The sequence below is a fragment of the Eleutherodactylus coqui genome, chromosome 1 (genome assembly GCF_035609145.1).
Source record: "Eleutherodactylus coqui strain aEleCoq1 chromosome 1, aEleCoq1.hap1, whole genome shotgun sequence".
In the NCBI taxonomy this organism is placed as follows: domain Eukaryota; kingdom Metazoa; phylum Chordata; class Amphibia; order Anura; family Eleutherodactylidae; genus Eleutherodactylus; species Eleutherodactylus coqui.
Genome location: NC_089837.1, coordinates 534,117,607 through 534,132,989, shown reverse-complemented (window position 1 = coordinate 534,132,989; position 15,383 = coordinate 534,117,607). Strand labels below are relative to the sequence as shown.

The window sequence follows — 15,383 nt, the reverse complement described above, 5'->3', positions numbered from 1 at the left end:
GGCGGGGCTACAAACAAATGTTCATGTAGTGCAGGAAATGTGTCATGTTTGGAAAGATTACGCCAGGGACAGATCATGTATGCAGCACGATCTAGGTATGGGTACGGGGGCGTGTGGGGTGTAGGGCCGGGGTGGGGGGGCCCCCGAGCTGAACTTTTGCACCCGGGCCCCTGAGCCTTTAGGTACGCCCCTGAACGGCGCTATATGCTGGCTAAAGCCAGTAATGCATGAGGTGACACGTTGGATAGGCTCCGACAGCAGAGAGGCTGGCAATATACAGTAAGAGAACCCCGACGGACGTCTTCCAACATCCGAGCTGTACAGCCTTAAATCATAACGTCTTCAGACGTCAGACAGTGGATTGGAAAGGGTTAAGACTCATGGTCATAATAAGCATGGACGCCGTAATTAGGATGTGGTATGCAGGATGACTAAGAAGAGGAATTAGATTCCTTTGATATGCTCCGTGGAGTGACTGGACCTTACCTGGATAGCGATGGGGAGCAGCTGGTCCTGGGGGTCCTTCCACAGCAGACACATGGGGGCGCTGATGTATTGCTGTTTCCCATTTACAGAGTCGTTGGCAGGAATTCCCTGGAGAATCTTGTAGTCGGCCAGGAAGACGTTCCCATTCTGTAAGATTGGAGCTCAGGATGAAGAAGGTTACATACTGGTGGATGGTATATGGCTGCTCTTTACAGAACAGCAGTAATTGTACAGACGGCGGGTTATTGTATGACCTGTAGCTCCCCCGACCTCTCCTCCTTGGTTCCTCTGATCCCCAGAGGTGTGCCGAAGTAGAAGGTAAGGGGAGTTCAGGTGCAAACACTGCCGTCCATGCATCCCGCAGCAGCGCCGTGCTGATCACAGGGGCCACCATTACATGGGAGAGGGTCAGGCCAGGGGCACAGGTGACCACTGTTAGGGTACATCCACACATACCATATCCTAGTGCAGACCTGCACCAAAATCGGCATCACAAACTGGATCCACAGGGGACTGATCTGCCATAGAATTTCTGTGCTGCAGTTTCTGCTGCAGAATTCATCTTTTCTCAATGAGGCAGTGAATGCTGCACAAAAATACGCAGAGGACATTCGGTAGCAAATCAGCCCCATGTGGCCCAAACCTTAGGGTAGGTTTACACACAGCGAATATGCTGCAGCAAGCGACAGAGAATCACAATACGCAGCAGCGGTACCGTGCAAGCAGCTGTTTGCAGAAGATACCGCATTCCCCATCCCCTCTGAAGTCTTTGTACTCTTGGTGTCTCCTTTACCGGGCACCCAGCGACCTTCACTGAGCACAAAGCTGCTGGTCAGGGGATGCTGGAGCCGCCGGCAGCGCTGAGCACACTAGAGGCCACCCGCGGACTGGAATAGCAGAGGTAGGTTTGATAAGCCCCGCCCCTAGCACACCCCTGCAACATAGACTTTTTGGAAGGGGTGCCCTGCAGTAAAACTGTTTGCCCTGAGGCTGTAAATGTTGGGAAGCGCTGCTGTTTCTCTTTTTGACATTGATAATAGATGGATTCATGGATTTGCCTTCTGCTTTTATACACCAGTAATGCCGACTAATAAACAGGTTTGTGCTGCCATTAATTCTCTGATATAACGTTTGTAATAAAATAAAGAAAAAATAAAAGGCGGACAGACACTGCCGGGGTCCTGACAGGGGCGCTCGCGGTTAGTTTGGGGTATTTATTTATTGAAGGTTGTTTTGTAATATTCTATTTGCATACATTTGGGAATGATTGTATGTGGCACTTACTACAGCCTGAGAAGGAAGGAGTTAATAAGTACGTTCTCTCGGGTCGCTGGGCTCTCTGCAGGGAGATATGTTTATTCTCTGGACATTGGTATATTTCTATAATATATTAGGGCATTGTGATTACTTATTGGAGCCTTTTTGTTTATGTTGTAAGGGATGCCAGTTTATGGAACATGATAGGATTCCCAGTCCAGGAGTGAAGGAGTTAAGCATCAGCCGCTCCCTGTGGCTTTAATTGTCTATTCTTTATAGGTAAGCTGCGTGAACGTCTCACATAAGGTGATGAAGGCCCCAGCAGGAGCTGAAACGTGTCCTTGGAAATGTAACGGCACGACTTCATTAAAGTACAGCCGGGTCCGTTCTTTACTTTGGAAAACCAGAATCCTATCTTTTCTTTGGAAAGAATATTCCTCTGTTTCCGCTTGGGTCTGAGCGCTTGGAGCTGTGTGCGTAAAGGAGACCTCGCTGCAGCCAGGAGAACACGCTGCGGGATGAAGGTAGGGAGCAATCTTTTTATCTATTGCATTTATGTACAATGGACTACCTTCCTACAGGATTATATGCCTAGCTGTACTGAAGACTCCATGTCAGTGCTCTACAGACCTTCTGCGGTGTAACAGACTGCCTCCTCACTCCACAGGCTTATACTGTCTGCTCTACTGAAGACTCCATGTCAGTGCTCTACAGACCTTCTGCACTGTAACTGACTGCCTCCTCACTCCACAGACTTATACTGTCTGCTGTACTGAAGACTACATGTCAGTGCTCTACAGACCTTCTGCGGTGTAACAGACTGCCTCCTCACTCCACAGACTAATACTGTCAGCTGTACTGAAGACTCCATGTCAGTGCTCTACAGACCTTCTGCGGTGTAACAGACTGCCTCCTCACTCCACAGACTTATACTGTCTGCTGTACTGAAGACTACATGTCAGTGCTCTACAGACCTTCTGTAGTGTAACAGACTGCCTCCTCACTCCACAGGCTTATACTGTCCGCTGTACTGAAGACTCCATGTCAGCGCTCTACAGACCTTCTGCGGTGTAACAGACTGCCTCCTCACTCCACAGACGTATACTGTCCGCTGTACTGAAGACTGCATGTCAGTGCTCTACAGACCTTCTGTACTGTAACAGACTGCCTCCTCACTCCACAGGCTTATACTGTCCGCTGTACTGAAGACTCCATGTCAGTGCTCTACAGACCTTCTGCAGTATAACAGACTGCCTCCTCACTCCACAGGCGTATACTGTCTGCTGTACTGAAGACTGCATGTCAGCGCTCTACAGACCTTCTGCGGTGTAACAGACTGCCTCCTCACTCCACAGACTAATACTGTCTGCTGTACTGAAGACTGCATATCAGCGCTCTACAGACCTTCTGCAGTGCAACAGACTGCCTCCTCACTCCACAGACTTATATGACTAGCTGTACTGAAGACTGCATGTCAGCGCTCTACAGACCTTCTGCAGTGCAACAGACTGCCTCCTCACTCCACAGACTTATACTGTCTGCTGTACTGAAGACTACATGTCAGCGCTCTACAGACCTTCTGCGGTGTAACAGACTGCCTCCTCACTCCACAGACTAATACTGTCTGCTGTACTGAAGACTACATGTCAGTGCTCTACAGACCTTCTGCGGTGTAACAGACTGCCTCCTCACTCCAAAGACTTATACTGTCCGCTGTATTGAAGACTGCATGTCAGTGCTCTACAGACCTTCTGCGGTGTAACAGACTGCCTCCTCACTCCACAGACTAATACTGTCTGCTGTACTGAAGACTACATGTCAGTGCTCTACAGACCTTCTGCGGTGTAACAGACTGCCTCCTCACTCCACAGGCTTATACTGTCCGCTGTATTGAAGACTGCATGTCAGTGCTCTACAGACCTTCTGCACTATAACAGACTGCCTCCTCACTCCACAGGCGTATACTGTCTGCTGTACTGAAGACTGCATGTCAGCGCTCTACAGACCTTCTGCGGTGTAACAGACTGCCTCCTCACTCCACAGACTAATACTGTCTGCTGTACTGAAGACTGCATATCAGCGCTCTACAGACCTTCTGCAGTGCAACAGACTGCCTCCTCACTCCACAGACTTATATGACTAGCTGTACTGAAGACTGCATGTCAGCGCTCTACAGACCTTCTGCAGTGCAACAGACTGCCTCCTCACTCCACAGACTTATACTGTCTGCTGTACTGAAGACTACATGTCAGCGCTCTACAGACCTTCTGCGGTGTAACAGACTGCCTCCTCACTCCACAGACTAATACTGTCTGCTGTACTGAAGACTACATGTCAGTGCTCTACAGACCTTCTGCGGTGTAACAGACTGCCTCCTCACTCCACAGGCTTATACTGTCCGCTGTATTGAAGACTGCATGTCAGTGCTCTACAGACCTTCTGCACTATAACAGACTGCCTCCTCACTCCACAGGCTTATACTGTCAGCTGTACTGAAGACTGCATGTCAGTGCTCTACAGACCTTCTGCGGTGTAACAGACTGCCTCCTCACTCCACAGACTAATACTGTCTGCTGTACTGAAGACTCCATGTCAGTGCTCTACAGACCTTCTGCAGTGTAACAGACTGCCTCCTCACTCCACAGACTTATACTGTCTGCTGTACTGAAGACTACATGTCAGCGCTCTACAGACCTTCTGCGGTGTAACAGACTGCCTCCTCACTCCACAGACTAATACTGTCCGCTGTATTGAAGACTACATGTCAGTGCTCTACAGACCTTCTGCAGTGTAACAGACTGCCTCCTCACTCCACAGACTAATACTGTCTGCTGTACTGAAGACTGCATGTCAGTGCTCTACAGACTTTCTGCAGTGTAACAGACTGCCTCCTCACTCCAAAGACTTATATGACTAGCTGTACTGAAGACTCCATGTCAGCGCTCTACAGACCTTCTGCAGTGCAACAGACTGCCTCCTCACTCCACAGACTTATACTGTCTGCTGTACTGAAGACTCCATGTCAGTGCTCTACAGACCTTCTGCGGTGTAACAGACTGCCTCCTCACTCCACAGACTAATACTGTCTGCTGTACTGAAGACTACATGTCAGTGCTCTACAGACCTTCTGCACTATAACAGACTGCCTCCTCACTCCACAGACTTATACTGTCTGCTGTACTGAAGACTGCATGTCAGTGCTCTACAGACCTTCTGCAGTGCAACAGACTGCCTCCTCACTCCAAAGACTTATACTGTCCGCTGTACTGAAGACTACATGTCAGTGCTCTACAGACTTTCTGCACTGTAACAGACTGCCTCCTCACTGCACAGACTAATACTGTCCGCTGTACTGAAGACTCCATGTCAGTGCTCTACAGACCTTCTGCAGTGTAACAGACTGCCTCCTCACTCCACAGACTTATACTGTCTGCTGTACTGAAGACTACATGTCAGTGCTCTACAGACCTTCTGCACTGTAACAGACTGCCTCCTCACTCCACAGACTTATACTGTCTGCTGTACTGAAGACTGCATGTCAGTGCTCTACAGACCTTCTGCAGTGTAACAGACTGCCTCCTCACTCCAAAGACTTATACTGTCCGCTGTACTGAAGACTGCATGTCAGTGCTCTACAGACCTTCTGTACTGTAACAGACTGCCTCCTCACTCCACAGACTTATACTGTCTCCTGTACTGAAGACTCCATGTCAGTGCTCTACAGACCTTCTGCACTGTAACAGACTGCCTCCTCACTCCACAGACGTATACTGTCAGCTGTACTGAAGACTCCATGTCAGTGCTCTACAGACCTTCTGCGGTGTAACAGACTGCCTCCTCACTCCACAGACTTATACTGTCTGCTGTACTGAAGACTCCATGTCAGTGCTCTACAGACCTTCTGCACTATAACAGACTGCCTCCTCACTCCACAGACTAATACTGTCCGCTGTACTGAAGACTCCATGTCAGTGCTCTACAGACCTTCTGCGGTGTAACAGACTGCCTCCTCACTCCACAGGCTTATACTGTCTGCTGTACTGAAGACTACATGTCAGTGCTCTACAGACCTTCTGCGGTGTAACAGACTGCCTCCTCACTCCACAGACTTATACTGTCTGCTGTACTGAAGACTGCATGTCAGCGCTCTACAGACCTTCTGCACTGTAACAGACTGCCTCCTCACTCCACAGACTAATACTGTCTGCTGTACTGAAGACTCCATGTCAGTGCTCTACAGACCTTCTGTACTGTAACAGACTGCCTCCTCACTCCACAGACTTATACTGTCTGCTGTACTGAAGACTCCATGTCAGTGCTCTACAGACCTTCTGCAGTGTAACAGACTGCCTCCTCACTCCACAGACTAATACTGTCTTCTCTACTGAAGACTGTGTCTTCATGCTAATTCATCTGCTGTACAATAGACTCTCCATAATACACAGGATTGCTTGGGGTCATTTCCTTCTTTCCTCACAGATTTGAGCTTTGGGAGAAAAGCTCGGAGGAGACATCATTAGGTAAACATGGTTGTTACAATCCCCACCTGAAGCTCTTTCTGAAGGTCTGTGGAGGTCCCCAGAGATGCAGCCACCATGCTGTTACTGACTGGGAAGTTCTCCGGTATGTTGAGGCATTTCCGGATCAGCATTGGGTTGACGCCATTCAGATACTGGTAACCAAAGAAGGAGTCCTCATTCCATATCTGGGAGACCTCATCTGGAGACGACAGAGAGATGGAGACAGGTTAATAGCAGACAGTGATCATTCATGTAAAGACTGCAGGTGGGGGGAGGGCAGAGGTTAATAATACAAGAAATAACATAATCCAAGAGGTAGAAGCATCAGAACACAAGGACTAGATCCTCCTACCGACCATCATCCCAGATGCAGGGTGCATATAACATCCATCCATCCAGCCTCTGGTGCCTTCGGGATGTGCTGGACTATCAGGATGCTTAGTATCAGGTGAGGTTCACATGCAGCAGATTATTTGAAAACATCTCTGCAACTAAAAATCTCCGTCACACATGGTGGTGAGGGGGGGGGGGGGGGGGGGATCTGCAGCAGGCGCTGTATTTGAATATACCCTACAGATTCCACCCTATATTACATTCCTCCATAATGCCCCATCTTCTGTTGGGTCTGTAGGCTTTTCAATTTCGTGTCCATGATACCTGGGGTTGACCCCACCCGTCTTCTTCATGTCTTTGGCATTACTATCTATCTCAATGAGCTGGATCTTCTTATCATATGTACAGATTAAGAAAAAACTTCAGCTCCAGCATTTCTGCTCCATGTGGAAAGTTCACCTTGATTGGGTGAAGAATTAATCTCTTCCCACCTGTAGGATCCTCAGAGGTCATCATCAATGTACCAAAGTGTTGAAAGTTTTCTACTCCCAAGCCTTGGAAGTGAAGGGTCATCTCTAGCTTCTTGTTCACATCCATCATCAGGTCCAGTTAGGCTGCAGTCTTTTGTTTTCAGACCAACATTTCTCTAGTATGGATGTACCTGGTCCGCCATCTACGTGAAGTCTACCACTAAGACATTTATAATCGAGCAAGACCATGACTGGATATGTGATGTTTATATGAAACATGGTGCAAATAAAAATACCAAGAAGCCGGAAAAACCCAGAGAAGAAGCAGCAGGCTGAACGCCACGGCCTCCTGATGAGGACCTCAAGAGGGGACTTAGAGGAAACGCACCGGAAATGTCGCTTCTGTTGTAGGTGAATACCATCTTGATGTCGTCTACAGTTTTCCAAGAACTTTTCTTCAACAGAAGACCTTTCAGTCTTACCTCCACCCCCCTGTAAGAAAGCAGATGGAGTTCAGCAGGTCATCAGTCCTCGGGTCAAAGAAGATGGTACATTGTTAACCCCTTAACGCTGCAGTCTTTTTTTTTTTTTTTTTTCCTTTTTCATTTTTTCCTTCTTCCTATTAAAAAATGGTAACTCCTCTATCTCTCCGCCGCCGCCGCTGTCTGTGGGTTGTTGTTTGCGGGACGGGTTGTATTTTTCATTGGTGCTATTTAATGCACCATATAATGGACTAAAAAGTAAAATGAAAAAAAAATGACATTCGGCCATCTTTCAGTGCGTCTTGTATCTACAGCGCACAAACTGCAACAATAATGACCGGATGCCTTGATTCCACGGGCCGTACCATTACTGCGCTATATAACCTGTGTAGGTTTTTTTGCAGTGCTACTTTTATTTTTTTATAAAAACATTTCATATTTTGAGGTTATTTTCTGCCGCATCTTCTGCGCACCATAACGTTTATTATTTTTCCGTCGACATAGTTATGGGAGGACTCAGATGGTGCGGGACGGCCTGTAGTTGGCTTAGGACTATTTTGGAATACATACGACTTTTTGATCATTTTTTATTGCATTTTTTCTTGATAATAGGGTGACAAAAAAAGTGCATTTCTGGCGTTCCTTTTTTTTTTTTTTTTTCGGATGACGTTCACCATGTGGGGTAAATAATCTGCTACTTTGATAGATCGGACTTTTACTGACGCAGCGATACCAAATATGAATTTTTGTTTTATACTTTAGATTCTTTTATTGTAAATATGGCAAAAGGACTTGTATTACTCTTTTTTTCAACAATTAGTAAAATAACTTTATTGACCTTATTTTTATCTTTTTTTCAGCCCCCCCCCTCCCCCCAGGGGACCACAACATGTGTTGCTTTACATCACTCCTGCAGTTTATGTAATGCCATACCATTATATCATACTGCTATCAGGCAGGCAGTCTATCAAGCCACCCCATGAGCAGTACTTGATAGGCAGTCTGCTAAGGCAGATGCCATGACACCCGCATGACTCCCTGCGATCTCATAGAATTTAAAGGGTTAACAGCCCCGATTGGCAGCGCAGCCGATTGGAGCTGTTACCGCCTGGTGTCAGCTGCTATAAACAGCTGGCACCCATGATGTATGAAGATAGCCGAGCGATCTCTCTTCATACATACCCTGATGCTGCAGGATGTTAATGTACGCCCTGCAGTATTAAGGGGTTAAAAGTACTTGTACTTTCACTTTGGAGCACTCCTGCTTTGTTGGCCATTGTTGGCACCTACTGGCAGCTGAAGACGGCCCCATAAACGCTATATAGGGCCATCTTCAGCTGACGAAAGGAACCCAAGGCAGCCGACAGAGAAGGAAAGCTCTGAAGAGAAGGTGCAGTTACTCTCTTAGAGCATGGTTTACACGTTGCTAAGATGCCAGAACATCGGCACCGACCACATCACCACCCCAAGGGTTCAGTGGAAGCCTTCTGTAGGCTTTAGGGATAGTCCACTGGTATTCTAGATCAGTGATACGCATGCGCCTGGGCTGCAGGATGACACTTCATCAGGCTCCTCATTCATCAGCTACATCTGAGGTTTTCTGAGAACTTACGATAGAAGCCCCCGGAACGCGAAGCTGCCACGGTTTTGGTCAGAGAACTGTTCATTGACGGGAAGATCACCAATGCTGTCTGCATCGATGCAGTGCGGAGCCCCTGGAGCATATATCCTCCACCTGTAAAGCAATCACCAGTGTTAGACATAAATGGGGGTCATGTTCCTGGGGTGCCCCCCACTATCCATATCACGTGGTCTTCCTGCTCTTGGAGGAGAGTCACTCACTTGTAAACTTCTCTATTGTTCTCCAGCTGTCTCCTCCGTTGATCTTCATAGACATTGTCCGAGCCCAGTGACAATATATTGCCTAAAAGAAGAACAGGTCGCAGTGACTGTAGGTATTGCCTCCTCCAGGGACTATGTGCTCCACCAGAGCTTCCTAAAAATATTCTTGGGGCTTTTTTACAGGGGCTGATGATGCACAGAACGAAAGGCTTGTTCCCGATCATTGCCTCTTGTAGTATCCCAGCAATCAGCCAACATAGGAGCAAACACTAACGTGTCAGCTGATCGCATGTTCTGGGCCTCTTTCCCACGGGCGACAGCGATATCGGCGCTACAGAATCACTGCGATATCGCAGCTTTGTGCACACAATTTTGTAGCGTTGGTGATGCAATCTCACATTGCGCCGCGGCTACCTGAGAAAGTTAATAGGACTCTCTAAGGTTAAAGTCACATTGCACGAAAATCGCAAGTTCATGCAACGCGATGCGATAAACAAGGAGGCTCCATAGGGGAACACGGGCTACAAAACATCCCAAATCACGGCTGACAGAGCATGGTGCAATTTATTTTTTCTAACAACATAGCATCAGACTAAACATGTGAAGGAGCCCAATGGAAACCACGGGCTTCACATACATGCGTAGAGCTGTAATTACAGAAAAATGCTTGTTGTTAGCACATCTCTGGCACCATATCAGCCCCCATACCATCACTGGCTGCTAACATTCAAGCCTGTTAAGGCCTCCATGTACACATGATTGCAAGTTCAAATCCCATATTAAAACTAAAAAAATTAAACCAAAGTAACACAAAAAACATCAAAAACAATAAAAGCTCAGATAAATCCTTTTTGCCACTAGAAAAAATCTAAACCGTAAACTAAAAACCGTAAACTAATAATTGGTATCGCCACTTCTGTAAAAGCCGGACCTTTTAAAATATTGTATTATCTACGGCATAAAAAATGCCAGAACTGTATAAATTTGGTATGTTTGTGTGAACAGTCACACTCTGCAGCTCCACTTGGTGGCGTTGGGTGAGCTACATGGAGCTCTGCACACTGCAGGAAGGAGTCTCTGAAGGACCTGCGCCTGGAGCCTCTCCTTCTCCTCAGGGGGTGCGGGACTCACGGTTCCTTGAGGGACACCATGGAAGGACAGTGAAGCAATACTGGTCTCAGGACGTGGCTCAAGTAACCCTGGATGGAGACGGTCTGAAAGAGTTAGCTGAAACGTGCTGCAAGAACCAGCACAGAATTAACCGGTGAGAGTTTGGGGAAACGAGTAAATTAGGTGTCCTTATCCTCTAGGAGATGAGGTGGATGCTGTCCTGGTGAATCTGCTAAAGACTAGTATATAGAATATGAGATGATTGTGAAGCAGTTAAAGAGACTGCAGGATGAGCTGCGATCTGCCAAAACATAAGCAGAGAAAGAAAGGATAGCCCCATGTGTTCCAGAGCGGTGGAGGGACTTCATCCGGTATCCTCATGAGACAACCGGAATCAGCAGTTTCTTCACATGAATCACCCCAAGAAAGTAATGATTACAGAGATGGTGGTTATTTAGTGGCAGAGATAAAGAAAATTGAATCCCGGGTGGACTTTACACAGTTGTCCTTTGGAGAAGAATAACTAAACACCAAGGGAAACAGAGGCAAAGGACGAAAAAAGGCAAAGCAGCTGAGAACAAGATATGCTGCATTCTCAGTTGATAAGAATATTCCCGCTGTTCGGCAAAACCGGATATCGGCAGTGGTGTTGGGATCTGAACAGGTGGGGTATGAGGATAGGGCTCAGTGTGATTGTCCTCAGTGAGACAAACCAAGTAACCTTGTAGCTATGATACCTTGTAATGGCCCACAAACATACATGATGTTACAGCAGCTTTCAGACCTCTCAGGGTCTTTCCTCAGGCATAATGAAGTAGATCTGAAGAGGCATATATACACACATACATATGACAAGGCACAGACATGGATGTGATTAATTTGCACTTAAAAGAATACCAAAACAGGAGGAGTAGAGAAATAGATAAATACTTAAATAGCCCACTGATAAAAGATGTGAGGGTTTTATGGTTCCTGAATTAGAGGGTCACCAGGCCTGTGTGATATCTCTGCTATAGATTTCTCATACTTCCTAGTCACACATGAATCCTCTTGAAGAATTTAACCCTTGCCTTTAAGTATAATAACTTTGAAAAGTTGATAAGAATCTTCTCGCTGCTCAGGAACAGCCGATATCAGCAGTGGTGTCGGGGTCTGAACTAGTAGGGTATAAGGATAAGGCTCTCTATAGTAGTGGGAACATTATGGAGGTGGAAGAGGTAGCTAAGTGTTTCCCTGCTGTTCAGATTAGCCGGGTACCTGCGGTGGTGCTGATGCCTGAACGGGGGAAGTGACCTGCAGGAGGTGTATGAGGTACAGGGGAGGCATCCGCTAATCCCTCTATACAGACTAGTAAAGAGAATGTGGTAGAATACCGGTGGTGAAGGTGCGACCCTCTGAGCTGGTTGGAAGTTCAGGTCCAAGATGCGATAGTGAAAGCACCTTTATATTTAAACAACATAGAGAACCGGCAAGTAAACAGGCGTTTTGGGGTCGAGCCCTTCGTCAGTTAAACACAGAGGGGTTAATACGAATAAATAGCGGAGGAGTGATTGACAAAGAAAGGGAAGAAAAGGGGGAGGAACAAAAATGCATACACATAATGAAATAATAATAGGAATGTATCATTAATAACTAGAGATGAGCGAGCGTACTCGGATAAGCGGTACTCGCTCGAGTAATTTGCTTTATCCGAGTATCGCTGTGCTCGTCCCTGAAGATTCGGGTGCTGGCACGGAGCGGGGAGCTGCAGGGGAGAGCGGGGAGGAACGGAGGGGAGATCTTTCTCTCCCTCTCTCCCGCCCGCTCTCCCCTGCTCCCCGCTGCGACTCACCTGTCAGCCGCAGCGGTACCCGAATCTTCAGACCCGAGCACAGCGGTACTCGGATAAAGCAAATTACTCGAGCGAGTACCGCTTATCCGAGTACGCTCGCTCATCTCTAGTAATAATACGATAAATATATTATAATAATAACATAGATGGGAAGAGTAATATATATATAACACTATAGAAGTGAATGCCTCCATCCGGTATGTGTAGAAGGACAGAAATGTTTACAAAGTATCCGTTATAAAATAGGATGAAACCAAATCAGGAGGTTAATAACAATATTGAAAATCTCACTATATCAGCAGATGGACTGAAGAGCGTGCGGCTGCTTCCGGCTGACCAGAATAAAATCAATGTACAGCCTATTGGGGAATGTAACTGCTCCACCCAAGAGGGTGCATATATAATGTGTATATGTATATACATACACACACTGGCATAACTATAGAGGATGCAGGGGATGCAGTTGCCCCCGGGCCCAGGAGCCTTAGGGGGCCCATAAGGCCTCTCTTCTCCATATAGGGAGCCCAGTACTACGAATAAAGCATTATAGTTGGGGGCCCCATTACAGGTTTTTCATGGGGCCCAGGAGCTTCAAGTTACGCCTCTGCTTTAGGGGCTAAGAGAAGTTGGAGGGTCCCAAGATAAACTTTTGCATACACACATATACATGTGAAAGTAAAAATAAAAACATCTATTGGAGGACTGGGTCATAAAACACACCGGTGAAAGTGGGGGGGGGGGGGGGGGGGGGTTAGGTTCCCCAGGAGGGGAGAGTCAGGGGGGGGGGGGGGGGATAATTAGTGTAAACCGTCTGTATGAGCTTGTCTGACAGCAATTGTGTGAATGAGAAGCGTTGGTTCATGTTGAGCAATAAAGTGAAGAAAAAAAAAACAATGTAATTTGCAACACCTACCGCGGTTAATCTTTGTTAATCGCTTTACCGCTATTTATGTGTACGTACCACTCAGTGTTTAATCCAGCCGCACTGATGAAGGGGCTCGTCCCCCAAACGTGTGCTCACTTCCTGCTTCTCTATGTTGTTAAATAAAAAGGTGCTTTCACTACCGCATCTTGGACCTGACCTTCCACCAGCTCAGAGGGTCGCACCTTCACCTCCAGTATTTTACCACCTTCTCTTTCGCTACACTCACACCCACCTTGGTGGAGCGTCATCTGGTTGGCAGCACCTCCATCATTCAAAACACTTTTTGCTCCAGAATCCTTTCACTGCCCTCCTTTTTATCTTTTTACAGACTAGTCTGGTACCTGCGGTGGTGCTGGTATCTGGCCAGGGAAAGAGAAATGTTTTTGTGACTTTGCAGACATCTGGTTGGTCAAATGGAGCCTCTGCTATTCATACAGTAATGTCAGATGGAGTGGGTGGTGGTTTGGTGGTGGAAAGGGGTGTGGTGGATGTTATGCCCGGTCCCTGACCCTAGTCCCTGCTTCTGAGGGACAACCTGCCACTGAGAACCCAAGAGACAGTAAAATGGAAGTGGAGATCAGAAATCCTTATCAGGTTCTCATCCAGAAGATAGTATGGATAAGGGCGATAGGATGTGATTGCAGGAAAAATGCAAAAAGGTGCACGTAAGAATAGAACGTAAAGAGAATGGCAATCTCTCCCCCCAGGCCAGGTATAGAAGGAGTAACAAATCGGCCCCCCTCTGGTTGTCCTTTCAAATCGGTTTCAGGATCTGAGAGGTGACTGAAACTTTTTCCAAAGAAGAAGGGATGATGAACTGAAGGGACGTCATTCCCCTTCCTCCTCAGAATACAGCATCTACTGTGGTGGTGGAGAGTCCAGCGCTGCGAGACAAGGTGGCTGTCCTAAAAAAAGGGGGCATCCAAGAGCCTACAAATACAGAGCAAATGGATATTTTCATTTGTTTAAAAGGCGGTGACATGGGTTCTGATGGGGAAAAAGGGGGTGGAAAAAAGGTTGTCCAACTTCATTACCCATGGTGGCGGCACTCATCCCTTTGATGCTGGCAAGCATTAAAGGGGTTGTCCCGCGAAAGCAAGTGGGGGTAAGCACTTCTGTATGGCCATATTAATGCACTTTGTAATATACATCGTGCATTAATTATGAGCCATACAGAAGTTATTCACTTACCTGCTCCGTTGCTGGCGTCCTCGTCTCCATGGTGCCGTCTAATTTCAGCGTCTAATCGCCCGATTAGACGCGCTTGCGCAGTCCAGTCTTCTCCCTGGTGAATGGGGCCGCTCGTGCCGGAGAGCTGGTCCTCGTAGCTCCGCCCCATCACGTGTGCTGATTCCAGCCAATCAGGAGGCTGGAATCGGCAATGGACCGCACAGAGCCCACGGTGCACCATGGGAGAAGACCCACGGTGCATCGTGGGTGAAGATCCCGGCGGCCATCTTAGTAAGGTAAGGAAGAAGTCGCCGCAGCGCGGGGATTCGGGTAAGTACTAAACTTTTTTTTTTTTTAACACATGCATTGGGTTTGTCTCGCGCCGAATGGGGGGCCTATTGAAAAAAAACAAAAAAAAAAACGTTTCGGCGCCGGACAACCCCTTTAATGTTGCCAGCATTAAGTCAGATATTGTTGATTTATGGTCTTTGATTTTTTTTTTTCATCCCAGTTGAAGCTGATATTTTATTTCAGGAGACCAGGGAGAAGGATTTGTCTTGCATCCATAAAGTTAGAAGGGAGTGAGAGCAAGGGCCTTCTTATTGGTCTCTTGCAGCCGAGCCATTAAGTGGCAGTGCTATTTAAAACCACAGAGGTAGAATGCAGATGGGTTATCGAGGTGGAAATGGGAAGGTATTTGGTCCTACATGTACTTATGAGGGGTTAAGAGTAGAGATGAGCGAACCTACTCGGCCACGCCCCTTTTTTGCCCGAGCACCGTGATTTTCGAGTACTTCCGTACTCGGGCGAAAAGATTTCGGGGACACCGTGAGTGAGTGGGCGGTTGCAGCGGGGAGTGGGGGGGGAGGGAGAGAGGGCTCCCCCTTGTTCCCCGCTGCTACCCCCCGTGCCGCCACGCCTCCCCCCCGCCCCCCGGCACCCCCCGAATCTTTTCAC

General features: G+C 47.4%; 1 protein-coding gene across 5 annotated transcripts in view; it reads right to left on the bottom strand.

Moving 5' to 3' along the window:
• Positions 1 to 15,383, bottom strand: part of LOC136591716 (polyunsaturated fatty acid lipoxygenase ALOX15B-like) — a 127,898-nt gene that overhangs the window by 37,220 nt on the left and 75,295 nt on the right. For 4 of the 5 annotated variants that reach the window (XM_066588546.1, XM_066588547.1, XM_066588545.1 and 1 more), the window contains exons 4-8: positions 9,391 to 9,472; positions 9,161 to 9,283; positions 7,455 to 7,558; positions 6,290 to 6,462; positions 487 to 633 (exon numbers count right to left, since the gene is read on the bottom strand). In XM_066588546.1, coding sequence (XP_066444643.1) covers positions 487 to 633; positions 6,290 to 6,462; positions 7,455 to 7,558; positions 9,161 to 9,283; positions 9,391 to 9,472 — 629 coding nt within the window. The remainder of the gene's footprint in view (positions 1 to 486; positions 634 to 6,289; positions 6,463 to 7,454; positions 7,559 to 9,160; positions 9,284 to 9,390; positions 9,473 to 15,383) is intronic. The other variant, XM_066588548.1, reaches the window with a different exon arrangement.